Source organism: Amphibalanus amphitrite, unplaced genomic scaffold (genome assembly GCF_019059575.1).
Source record: "Amphibalanus amphitrite isolate SeventyFive unplaced genomic scaffold, NRLGWU_Aamphi_draft 000205F_arrow, whole genome shotgun sequence".
NCBI classification, from domain to species: Eukaryota; Metazoa; Arthropoda; class Thecostraca; order Balanomorpha; family Balanidae; genus Amphibalanus; species Amphibalanus amphitrite.
This window is the reverse complement of record NW_024881700.1, coordinates 354,658-367,665: the sequence shown is the minus strand read 5'-3', so window position 1 is coordinate 367,665 and position 13,008 is coordinate 354,658. Positions and strand designations below refer to the sequence as shown.

The 13,008-nt window shown below is 47.8% G+C and overlaps 2 protein-coding genes across 9 annotated transcripts in view; one reads left to right on the top strand and one right to left on the bottom strand.

The window, feature by feature from the left end:
* LOC122384974 (MAP/microtubule affinity-regulating kinase 3-like) overlaps positions 1-1,358 on the bottom strand; it is a 38,221-nt gene extending 36,863 nt beyond the window's left edge. For 2 of the 3 annotated variants that reach the window (XM_043372842.1, XM_043372843.1), the window contains exon 1: positions 1,232-1,358. The gene's annotated coding sequence lies outside the window, so the exon portion shown is untranslated. The remainder of the gene's footprint in view (positions 1-1,231) is intronic. The other variant, XM_043372844.1, reaches the window with a different exon arrangement.
* On the top strand, positions 924-12,849 carry LOC122384976. Of its 6 annotated transcripts, none has more exons than XM_043372851.1 (9): positions 924-1,112; positions 5,792-5,913; positions 6,439-6,631; positions 7,124-7,255; positions 7,708-7,852; positions 9,033-9,189; positions 9,630-9,861; positions 11,088-11,207; positions 11,464-12,849. In XM_043372851.1, the coding sequence occupies exons 2-9, from the start codon at positions 5,797-5,799 to the stop codon at positions 11,745-11,747; spliced, it is 1,380 nt and encodes a 459-aa protein (XP_043228786.1). In that variant the 5' UTR covers positions 924-1,112; positions 5,792-5,796; the 3' UTR covers positions 11,748-12,849. The 6 variants fall into 6 exon arrangements, with proteins under 6 accessions (XP_043228786.1, XP_043228787.1, XP_043228782.1 ...); XM_043372852.1 differs by lacking the exon at positions 924-1,112 and adding an exon at positions 1,987-2,027; XM_043372847.1 differs by lacking the exon at positions 924-1,112 and adding an exon at positions 2,020-2,064.
* Positions 12,850-13,008: the final 159 nt, after the last annotated feature.

Here is a 13,008-nt window from a genome sequence, read left to right as displayed (position 1 = left end):
CAAGTTTGTATTATGCTCTCCCTTTTTATAATTGAGAATGTCTAAAATGTTAGCCAGAGCTGTATTGAAGACATCAATAGAAACAATAAATAATTGCATTCTATTCATATGTCTACAACATGGAAAAGATATCCTTCATCAGCCCTGCTTTTACTGGATTTCACAGGTTTAAGAAAGATATAATGGTTTGATCTGATTGCCTCTAGCAGATCAATGTTCTACCTTTCAACTTATAACTTCCACATTATCTTGAAAACTGAAATATTGGTCATTAAAAGGTAGGCAGTCATTTCAATATTTGTCAAGATATGATACAACTGTAGTGCTGTTGATACAAATATGCAACAGCAGAAATTTTAGGTTGTATGTTAGGTTAGGTTGTAGGTTTGTAGGTTTTAGGTTGTAGGTTGGTAGGTTTGCAGCTTGTAGGTTGTCAGGTTGTAGGTTAGGTTTGTGGGTTGTAGGTAAGTAGGTAAGGTTAAGACAGGTTGGATGATGTTTTTGTTATTTGTGAGACATGTAAGCATCAATTTGGATTCAGGGTGTCAAATGTTGTAAGAATATGAAAAAATTATCATTGAAATCCTCTTAGGACTTTATCTTGACATTTACCATCTTTTCCAAGGACTTATATTTGGAGCATGTTCTTGGAGCATCAAAATATGCTTTGGAGCATGTTTTGAACATTAAAAAAAGACAGGAGCAGCCTGTCTGGATATTTTGTACAAATGCTCCTGAAACAGGCTTATAAGTGTGCTGTATTGTATTATACTTTAAACTTTTTACAAAAAAAAAAAGAAACTGGCAATTTGACACTGTTGCACGCATGCACATTACTGAGATTGCACTCACTTTATAAGTGTTGCTTTTCATATTTGAGCCAAATATTCCTCCATTTTTCAACCACAAACATACATGATTGCATCAAACTACGCAAATATTTTATTAGTAAAAGTTGCCGAAAAGTTGTGATGGGACTACAAGATACAGGAAGCCTGTTTTAACTTACAAAGGGACACAAATTGAAGAATCTAGAAAAGATGAAAATTTCTAGAATATTTAGCTTATAACAGTGCTACCGGATTAGGAGGACGCATCAATATTCTTTGAAGGTAATTCATCAGCTTCGCTTATACGTTCCGCGCATCATTCGCCGCAGTGACCGTAAAATGGGCGTATCCAAAGACGAACAATAAGTGGTATAGAAAATGTCGCATGAAAACATTCTTACCATAACAGTCCAAAAATATGGATGATTGTAAAGAACCTTGCACCGATTAAATAAATTTAATTGATAAAAATGGCGAGCGCCTCAACTCAACAGAAAATCAGTGAGCACACTGCGCATGCGCATCATTTATGACGTCAACAAATGAGTGAAAGCTTGAAGCGATTAAAATACTGCAAAAAGTAGTTCTGCAAAAGTTAACTTTTACATTTATTTCGTAATTTCAGTACCAACCGTATCGACCCAATCTTTCCGTCAAAAAGTACATTCAATGATGCCAACGGATGATTCTTCTGTCTTTTGAAGTTATGATATCATTCAAGATGCTCGGTGCGAAGGAAGTTGAAAGACAATTTGCCTAAATCGCTGGCAAGCGCTTTTTCGCTTGCATTCTATCTTCATAAGCATAAATGGATGAAAAAATAAGCGAATACTCATTAAACGTGATTTAATTTATTGATTGCATTAGATATTTCTAATAAGGGACAAACAAAAGCAGCTAACTTTGATAAAATAAAGTACCGCAAACAGCAAACATGGGTAAGTGAGCAGGTGTGTTCATTGCTTGAACGCAAGTCCTGCTTATGGAAGGATAAACAGCTTGAACTTCCAAATTTTTCCATGGTTTACTCAAAAATTTCTGACTTCATCATTAAAATTACACACATCTTTAATACTAAGTCCGACTTGAGACATTTAAGAATTTTTTTTTTAAACTATTGTTTGATTTTTTGTAGCTGCTTGCGGTTGACCCTCACAAACAAAACACCCGATAATAAAAGCTTATGGTCAACGCAAGGTCAAGGTCATTTCAATTTTGGCTCGTGGTTGAGGAGGTTGGTGGACGGTGTGGGTTATTTTCGGTTTAAAGGGACCCTCCCACCTTAACATTAGTTTTGAGTTGAGATAGCCAAGTTTGCGGCCAGGCTCAGAAACCACCATTTATCCTGGTCGCAACCCCCGCAGCTTTATGGTGTTCAAGAAATTTCTTCCCTTTACTTGCAGGGTGGGACCAGCGTGGTCCCTATCTCTTAAAGGGACACTCCCACCTTAACATTAGTTTTGAGTTGAGATAGCCAAATTGGTGGCCATGGCCTGCAAATACCGGTTTGGGCACTCACAACATCGACAAATGCTTTAATTCGGAGATATGGAATTTCAAACTTGCAGTTTTCGGATTCTAAGGGGCTAGTGCATTGGTATGCCCCCTTAGAATTTGTGACGTCAGCGGAGATCTAACGATTTTTAAATCTTTTACTAAAACGTTTGGTAGCACGCGGTGGTATATGCGACCCCCACCGGACACGATTTGGTAGCCGAGGTCTGTGACGTCAGCCGGGCGTGAAGTTTTCCCTTCACCATAGGCCTCACACACAAACCGGCCGAAGTTCATGCCAGGATAGCCCGGCTTGAAAGTGCAAAAATGATTAAATTTTGCCCTCAATAGATTCATTGCTTCATTTTATAACTAAAAACGTCCGTTATTAGGACTCAATGAAGGTAAAAAGTACTCAAAATCGAAGTTCAAGAAGATGCTGTCCGAGCACAATCTGGTAACATCACGTGACCTCTTTTAAGCAAAATGTATATAATTTAAGGATGTTATTACACGATTGCTGCCTAAAACATCATAAATAATACGCTTGTAACATTTATTGCTTCTGTTTAAGTCATAACATTGCAAAACGCAAAGTTTTTCATGGAAGTCACGTGACCAAAGGTATAGCAGGGGTTGGGACAAGCACTCAAAGGATTTCAAGTTTTTTAATTAAATTATATAAGTTTCATGATGAAATTGATAGAATGTATTTTTTCCGAATGAAATACAAATTTTCGTATGTAAAATATTATTCTTATGGGCGAAATTCTCCATATAAGAAATGTCAGTGACGTCACCAGGGCTTTACGTGGGCTTTACTCAAAACATCGGACCTACCTGTTTCTTATAGGTATCTTGGGTATATGCTGCTTTGCGCGCAACAAATGCCGCACTTTCAAATAAAGTCGCTAGGAACAGCGGAGATCCCAAAAAGTAAACAAAAGTAAAAGTCTAATATCTTGAAAACCGTTGAATATTTTTCGATGAAATTTGGTAGATATTCGTTTTTGCTCTTTCTGAACCGAGCGACATCACTTTCATGCCAATTCATTAACTTTTTTGAAGGTGGGAGGGTCCCTTTAAGGAAAAATTTTGAGGTCGTAACCGTCGTAACAAAGACGACACTACTTCGTAAAAACATTGATATTGGTCTCAACATGGTTATTCAAAAATAGTCAGGAAGGAGTAGTCTTTTAGGGTCACCGGAGGTCAGGACGAATTCGAACACGTGGCTAGGTACCTACATATTGACCAGGGCCCTGTTCGGTCGCTGTTTTTATATCACCGTGCTGTCGGTTTTCCCCATATATTCTTGCTGATGCGGCTTGGCCTCTCATTGGTCTAACGAATAGACCACTTGAATTCGAGCAATGAGGAGCCAAGAAGCAGCAGCATGGTCGCAGCCTGCTGATAAATATGCATCAAAAATGTCAGTGTGCGTCCTGGTGCGTCCACCGTAACTTTGCATGTGCCGAAATCAGCTCACGGTGGTGGCTGATTTTTTTTTGGCGCAGGGCAGCTTCAGAATTAAATTCAGTTGTCTATGCAGCACACTGATCAATCTAGCAGCAGATTTGCCTTGTTGGCGGCCCTGCAGAAGTTTCGGGACAAGACGTCCCTGCCTCGGTCATCACGTGCTCAAACTGGCGAGCCACCCCGAGTCTACTCAGTGGACGAGCGGCCGCCCAGATGAGGCCTCAACCCTTGGTGTGGAGATAGGTATGGAAGACCTTGTTGAACATCGCCGAGCATCATTATGGAATACTGCAGTGGGTTCCTGCCCACTGCTGTATCGAGGGGAATGAGAGAGCGGACGACCTGGCAAAACAAGCGGCCGCCCTGCCCTGAAACGCCCGCATGCTGACCAGGGCAGTTCATTGTGCGGCCTCGCATCGATGGCACGGCAGCTGGTCCGAGTCACTATTCAGGCCAGCCCTCGGGAGTAGCCGCCACTCCCTATTCCCGGAGAGGACTGAGAGGGCGCAGTTTCGGTGCGTCAGATGAGGGCGGGCCACTGGGGCTGCTTGCTCCAGTATGTGCACCGAATCGGCCATCTCCCCTCCCCGGCGTGCCAGTAGTGCTCGGACAAGCGGTGCCCGGGAGAGGCTGATGTGCCGGAGCACGTGCTGCTCCGCTGCCCGGCCCTCGCTGGCGCCCGTCAGCCTCGAACACATTGCTCCGCAGATTTTTGTAGCCCCCAAACTCTGACCCGTGCCTTGTTTCACGGCACGACGATACAGTGCGCTACGCGTATTGTGTTATTGAATCGACTAATTCGGACGCTCAAACATTGGAGAGCGTTCAATGCCCCGGACGCTCTGTCTGCAGTTCATATAGCCTTGTTCGGTAGTTGTGCACATGTGCTAACAAAAATACGTGGGTCATTTTAGGTAAGGTCAAAGGTCAGGTCACCACAGTTCAGCAAAGGTAAAATATTGCCTATTTCAACATTTTTCGACAAACCGGCGCATAACTCGGGAACCAATGCAGCTACAGGCTACAGCGTCGCGGTAAAACGCATTTGATAGCTATTTTAACGCTCTTTCTGCGTACTGTCCTCAGATTTCAGCTATGATCAACGGTTTAGCCCCCAGAGAGCAAGAACTCTGAAAATAGCTGTTTTTTACGATCACGTCGAATGACCATGGACTTTGAACAAGTCTTTTTGAAAATTTGACCAAAGGTCAAGCTCATCTAAGCTGTTTCATCGCTCTAGCATGCCCCCATCAAAAGTTATCATCGAAAGACCGCAGGGAACATAGACCGATGGTAGGACCACGAGCCGATGCCGGTGGAATAATCCTATGGTGATCCTATCAGAAAATTGCATCAGTGGGAGCTGTCTATAGCCCCCACTGGTGCAACTTTCTGATTCATTGTGTCGAGACTGCCTGTAACCCGATGTTTGAGAGTGTTTAGAATGATGCTCGTCCGAAAGACACGCCTTTCGATTTTCTCCTGTTGACTTAAAATGGATTGGGCACAAATTTGACCTGACCTTACGTCACTCATCGAAATTCCGAGATGTAGATTTTGTGCATACTGTTACTCTTATCAATGGCTGAAAGTTTCAAGGCGATCATTCTGTTGGTGTGGCTATGACGACTTGACGAGCATTCTAATTTTTTTTTCTGAGGTGAGCTGAGGTCACTTGCTGTGGTGCTGGTGACCTGATCTTAGTGACCCAGGTCTGCGACGCTATTTTTTAGATATCTGAAAAACCGCAGGGGGTGTCCGAAAGTCCGACCCCCCCCCCCCCCCTCCCCCGGCGCGGCTTCGGACGCGGTTTAAGTATAGCAGGGCAGGACCTCGATCTTTGAGACCATATCAGTCCCGTTTCATCTTAATCCATATAAACGGGATTCATTGCATTCTTCCATGAAAGCCTGACTTCAAATAAAATAAAAATGGAATGTATGTATTAGCTGTATCTCATTTTCTGTAATTTGTTTGTTTGACGACAGCAACCATGCTTCCACGCGAGCTGGTGGAGCAGATCCTGTCCTACTGCGATGGATACACTCTGTATAGGGCAAGGGGAGTCTGCAAACTTTGGAAACAGAGTGCCGACTATCTCATCCAAAAGGTAAGCATGTGTTTGTGTGTTTTGACTATCTTACTCTACCTTACCTTTTCAATATAGGAGATAAAGTATCTTGGGTTCCTGTTCTTGTCAAGCCTTCATGTCAAATGATGTGTGGTCATTACTTTGGGAGGAATGTGGGAGATGTGTATCCTTAGTCTCCGGGTTCATCGCATTTACAATATTATTTATTCCTGTCCTGTCAGTGGCAGTGCAGTTATAGTATTACAGGCCACATTGTTAGGCGCTGCGCTGCAGGCTGCTGCATTGAGATAGTTAGGAGGTTAGACCTTGTCCAGCACCCTGATCCAGCTATTATTGACCCGTAAAGTTTGTCACAAGTTGAAATTTTCGATCGGGTTGTTGAGATCATGCTTGAACGAACGCAAGAACCTTCGCAGAGTTAGGCTATAGACACGGAAATTGGCCATTCAGAGCATTATAACTAGATTTCTTTTGGAAAAAGTCATAAAAATGTTTGAATTGTAGCCAAAGTCCATCTGACCTCCCCCCCCCCCCGTTTTGCAGAACCAGCTATGGGTGTGCTGTCAGCGCGAGATGGGCGCCGCCACGCTGGACGCCATGGCGGCCTCGGACTGCGACTGTGACGCCCAGTACCGGGCCTGGTACCGCCACTCGCTGCTGGGTGGATGGCCCGTGGTGCAGATGCCGCCACTGGCTCTCCCCGAGGAGGGAGTGCTCGCCGTCGCCTGTATCGACGGTAGGACCACGAGACTAGCCGGTGAAATAATCCTATGGTATCTGCAGGCTGTTTGAAAATTGACGAACACTATTCGTTAGCATTGTGTTTTTCAGTTAAAAAAGACGGAGCAGCTCTCGCTGGGACAGATAGATCGTGTATTATGATTATAAACGGTAGATCATGCTAGCCGCTTAGATTGCTGAGACGAATGTGGGGTGTCATTTTTTCGCCGTCCAGTGTGTTTTAATTTCGGTATGTTGTGAGCGAACAGGTTCATGGGACAAACGATAAGTGCCTGACTGCCTCTGTGATCATAAGTATTCGAGGCTTGTTTTCAGGTTCATGAAGCAATGAATTTATTATATGCGTTTTTTCTAAATCTAGATGGATGGTGTGTAATTTTCCGTCAGTCTTGTCAATGCTCTTCCAACTATCTTGTGCAGTTCCCTACCATCAGCCCATCGTGTCGCTATCGAGACTACCACCTCAGCTCGTCTGCGTCCCCGACAGGTGACTGCATGGTGATGGCGGCCACCGCTGACGGCGTGGGTCTGTTCGACCTCTTCGGACATCTGGCGTACATGCTGCCCCACTGTACAAGCAGCTTTCCGATCCGTCAGTTGGAGATCACCCGGCCGCTCCGTGAGTGCTTAGGGAGCAGGGGATCGTCAGTGCTAGATTATTTGTGGGCTGGGAGGGGGAGGGTAAGGGCTGGCCGGCCGGACGTGTGACCGTTTTGAACAAGTGCGGTTCGACTCCAACGCCCTAGGTTTAGAGTGATGGGATGTGACGTTACAATTTTCTATCATATTTGTGACATAGCAGTTGACAGAATGACGTCTGTAATAATCGACAGAGCTACTGCGATTGAATTGTCTGAACCGCAAACTTTGGGCTATTTGCCGTGATGCTCAGGATCTGAGGGAACGACTCGTTTGCGTTTCGTTAGATCTCCGTCATTGCTTGTGGCAGCTCCTGTCCCCATGGCGCTGCGACGGACTGAAAGTACCGTTTACCGTTTCGGTAATCCCATGAACTGTACAATAGCCCACATGTGCCTGTCTGGTCTGACTGTGTCTGTCGCCGTCCGACAGCGGGTCTGGACGACCGTCGGATGCTGGTGATCGCGTACAGTAACAACATTGTGCGCGTGTGCGGCCTGTGGCACGACGACGTGCGTAGCTCCATGTCACCACTGGTGCCGCTGATGACCCGCGAGGGACACGACATCACTGTCAAGTGAGTGCGCTTCGTTTGCTAGCACTGGGAATGTGACGACTGGGGATTGAGGGAATAGTATCTGATCTAACGTGAAGGTCTTACGGAAAGGGAAGGGGTAGTATGCGGCCTAATTACGAGCGAGCGAGCGCAGCGAGCGAAGTGAGTCTTTTCAATATAACGGAAAAATCTCAGTATGAGCGGCCCGGCCCGGCCCGGCCTGTAACGCTTTTGAGAGGCTTATATCTCAGCAACCGCTGGACCGATTGGCCTGCGGTCTTTTTTGTTGGGTAGCCCCATCCCTTCTACCCCGTAATTGACTACTTTTGATACATCTCAGTGACCGCCGTGGCACGTGCCACGTGAAAAGTCAAGGGTGTTCAAGCAGTTTTGCAAAAGTAATGATTTTGAGAGGCCCATATCTCAGCAGCGGCTTGAGCGATTGTCTTGCGGTCATTTTTATAGGGTAGCTGCATCCCTTCTACCAAAGGTCGGATACTCTTCATCTATGTGAGTGACCCCCACTGCACGTGCAAAATACAACAATAAGAGGTGCCAAATTTGTTCCCATTTCAGTAGCTCGGTAATTACTGGGGCGATTTCGCTGAAACTTGGCATACAGGTAGGCACCCACCAGGCAATGCATTCCCAAGTGTTGCGGTTAGGGTGCTACTGCACGTGCGCACGTGCAGGGGGCGTTTCCAGGGCGTTTCCAGGGCGTTTCCGATTGCGCTCAAATTTGGTACACGGTTGGGGACCAGTTAGTAGGGTGCCGTGCAAAAGTCATTTTGGACTCCGTTTGCACGTGCGCACGTGCAGAATGCCGCTTCCAGATCTCAGGAACGGCTGGGCCGATTGCGTTCAAATTTGGCACACCGCTAGCGACCGGTTAGAAGGATGCTTTGCACAAGCCCGTTGGAAGCACCCTCTCGCCCTTCCGCACGTGCAGGGCTCACTATCTCGCTCGCTCGTTCTTCGCCCAAAAGGCGTTTTACTGGTATTATATATTTGCGGTCTTATGTAGTTATGTACCCATACTTATCTTGATGTCCTCTCTCGTAACCGCCTTTGAGAGTTCGCCAAGTTTGCATTTATTTTACTCGATCTCACCTGACTAGCTATGTGTCTCTGGACTCTGACTACTCTACCTTTGTCTTGCATTCCTGTGACCACTTGACGAGTGACCCGTTACCCTCGCCAGTGCCTCCGAGGACCTGGTGTGCGTCTCATATCCGAACGAGGCCTGGCTGTACCGTGTTCGCGTCGGTCGGCTGACTGTGCGCGTGGACATCCTGTGTGTTGTGGAGCTGAGCTCGAGCGGCGGCCTGGCCACTACTGCACGCTGCTGCGGACTGCGGGTAAGAACTGAGCGGGCACTCGCACTGGTCTGTCTGGGCGACGCTCTGTGCCAGGGAGGTGGAACATTACATGGCTGGCCTCTGTACAAATAGCACCGGGGGACTGCAGGAGTGGTATTACCTGTCAATCTCCGTTTTTTTTGCCCAAGTCTCAAGGTCTCTTCAAGAGAATGGTGGATCACGTATTTTCTAGGCGCAACTTAGTGACAAGCAATTGCCTATCGGTATCTAGCTTCATTTAGGTGGTTCTACTTAAATTGGACTCTCATTAGTTATCTCCCATGGACACTATCTATTTACGATGATCTTTTGTGCTTCCACACCTGCCAGTCTTGCTCTGTGCAGAGCAAGGAGTCATTTTACGCTAACCCGTGACACTCTCATCCTTACGACACAAACCCGTGTCGCTTTAACACCGTTCGCCCCTCCTCCGCCGGCAGATGGCGTACATGACAATACGCGCCGGCGCCCTGGTCTGGTGTGACGCGACTGAACACTCGATGGCCGCAATGCTCGGCTCGCTGCCCTACCCTGCCAGGGTGCTCACGCCGCGCCGCATTAGGCAGGCCGATCCTCCCGCCGACGGCGACTCAGAGTTCCGGCCCATCCGACCGGAGGACATACGCGACCTGCACTTCAACGCCGGCAACTTCGTGGCCTCGCTCGGAACAGGTGTGGTGCGGGGACCGGGGCGGCGCTGGGGTAGAAGCTCGGATCTTATTTGTGTGTGCACACTGCACACAATGATGGTGGCGTTACCGACGATGGTTTGTCGTTAATTTCGGTCTTGTAAAATGTAAATGGTACCTCGCCTCGAAAGTGCAGCTGCCTTGTGGTCAGATGGTGGTCATGTCCTTCGTCTCCAGCGGTGTATGTCATTGAAGTGTGTCGGGTCAGTCTGTCTGACCTTAACCCTCGCCCGTATAGGGGGGGGGGGGGTCGAACGGACCCCCCCCCCCATGGTTTTTCGCGAATAACTCGCGTAAAAAGCGGCCGATCGCAACGAAACTTTCAGTACCCTCGCGTTGATCAATTTTACACCCACCCTGAAAATTTCATGACCCTGACCCCAATGACCTTTGACCTGTGACCTACTTTTCGAGACCATGTTTGGCCGGAATCGCGATTCGGCGTATGTCGGCTCGCATTAGCCGCGCGTTTGCAGTCTTTTCGTGGTTTCAAGCGTTCAAACATGTGATATGATGTTGCCCCCATGCATTAGGGTGGGTGTCAAGGTCATCTGAAGGTCAGGTCAGGTCATTGACCTTTGGTGACCTCGGTTCACTTTTTCGAGTTTTACATGTTTCTGGGCCAGTTTTTTTAGCTGAATTCGAATTTAGTAACCATATGAACGTTTACGAAGTAGTTTTGGTACCTTCGTAACATGTTACGAAGCTGTCAGAGGCGGTTGACACCTACTAGGAATACCCGGCAGGACCCCTACTGGTTGACCTGACCTGACCTGACCCGACCTGGACTAAATGCATAAAGACATCATCTGTGATCAAAACTAACATGATATTCGTGATCGGCGCCCCGAAAACCCCCATAGCAGCCACACTTTACGACGTTTTAACAGGTCCCGATTTTCCCGACTTTTGGGTCATTGACCTGACCTGCAAGGTCAACCAATGACCTAGGACCTTAAAATTAGGTATCATCGGCTTCCTCTCGTGACGGGCAACACGCTCGTTTTTTCCGCGAAGCTCTAGCTCGATCAGGGGCGAAACGGCAAGGGGGGGTCCAACGGACCCCCCCCCCCCTTATACGTTCGCGGCTGGAAAAACACCAATACGGGCGAGGGTTAAGCTGTTAGTCTCCAGGATTTTGGCGGGCCACCCCCGAGTCCTTTTCCGCCACGTTGCTAGTACGTCTGACCCCGTATGTTCCGTTCTCAGAGGTGGTGGTGGGCCACGCGGAGCTCGGCTCCCGCACGCTGGACGCGTTCATGGCACTGCGGTCCCGCGTGTCCGCCTGCCTGCTGCACGGCCGACTGATGGTGCTCGGAACAGAGAACGGTGAGAGGCGAGGGAGGATAGGAAAGAAGAGCGAGGGCTGCGGGGAAGGAAAATTTAACGAGCTTCTAATATGTGTGTGGTGTAATGGCAGTTATCTGTTTTCATCCTCCCACTTGTTTTGCTACATAACAGTGTAATTGAGAGGAACAGTGGCTCAGCAGCCGTCATAAGCACAAATCTCAACACCGCTACTTCGCACAGGTGTTGTCCAATACTCCCTCTGAATCTGACCTGTGCCTCTTTTCGCCCGTGTCAGGCACACTGGCGGTGTATTTCGTGCCCGACGAGCGCGCGCTGCTATCTGTCGACCTGGCCTGCCCGGCTGGCCGTCTCCAGCTCACTACCGAGCCACTACTGCGACTGCGAGTGATCGACCAGGCCGAGACAGTGCGTGTGTTCGCCCACGACGCGGCCGGCTGCCTGCACCACTGCTACTGGCGTCGGCCCGGCGCCGGTTACCGGCCCAGCCACGACCCGGCCGAGCCGCTGCTCACGCGCTGGATCAACGTGCCGCGGGAGACGGCCGGCGGCCGCTGGTAGGCCGACACCGGACCGATGGGAAGCTGAGGTCAGGTGGGTGGGTCGGCCCGGCCGATCTGTAGGACCGATCGTGGTGTGAGGGACAGTGTGAGCCTTCAGCGGGCACACGCCTGCTGCTGTGACCCCGCTCAGGGCCGCCTCGGGTACCCCGGCTGTGTGAAGGCGTCCTATGATAGCTGTGAACTAGGGCGCCGCTTTAGAAAGTTCTGTCATGGTACCCCGGCTGTGTGAAGGCATACTATGATAGCTGTGAACTAGGGCGCCGCTTTAGAAAGTCCTGTCATGGTAGCCAGGGAAGAGTACCGCTGCCTCATCCACACGGTTTTCAGATCATTGTGTCCGATAAGCGGCAGACACGCTATAACGCCTCTCAGTTTCTATGAGATCACTCAAGAGCTAGCTCGTGCTTTCAAATGTGCCAGTTTTATACGCGAATCAACCAGCCCTTCACGTGGGTGGGATATGTACAAAGGAAGTCTTTTCAGCAATCCCGCTGTGCTAGGTTTTGAGCGCAGCGTATGTGTAGTTTGTGGACGGTACATTTCCAACAATTGGTGCCGTTTTGTGGTAGGAAGGAGGGGAGGGGAGAGGGGCAGTAGCTTGGAGTTGTTGCGACATCGCTATATGATGCCAGTTCTAACTTTCAGCTCTGGTGCAAATCATGTAACCTCGATCTCTATTCAGTTCAGTGCCAGATAATTTCAAAACATAAGTTTGTTTACTGGTCGGTATAATTATCGATTTGTGTTTTACCGCTCTTTTTTTTTATAAAAATCGCTCCCTTTTTTAAGTTTTAAAGCTCTCAAAACACACTAGGGCGTGCCTAACGCAATGCTTTACCGATAAGCCGGGCTGCTGCCTCAGATGCGTGAATAAAGTAATGCGCATTGAAGATATGCCGTACCATTGTAATACACATTCGCTTTGCTCATTTATCTAGGCTGTATGTTATATAGTTTTATTTTGATAATGGCTGTTTTCTCCTCACACTTAACATTACCTCTGATAGAATGTTTTCGTTGAAGGTTCCGTGGTTAAGAAGCTTGCAACATGGTTGCGAGTGTATCAGAACTTGTCTCGTGGAATACAACTGACAATAGTACATTCCTTGTTTTGTCGCTGCCGCCCGACCAAAATTAAATGTTCCTGTTTTGTACTTTATGTACTTATCTCAATCTTTGGCTTCATTGTTGCAGCTGGGCGTCTAGAAAAAAACGGTAGTGAGCATTGCAAAAAACCGGTGGGTAGTGGTCGTCTAAGG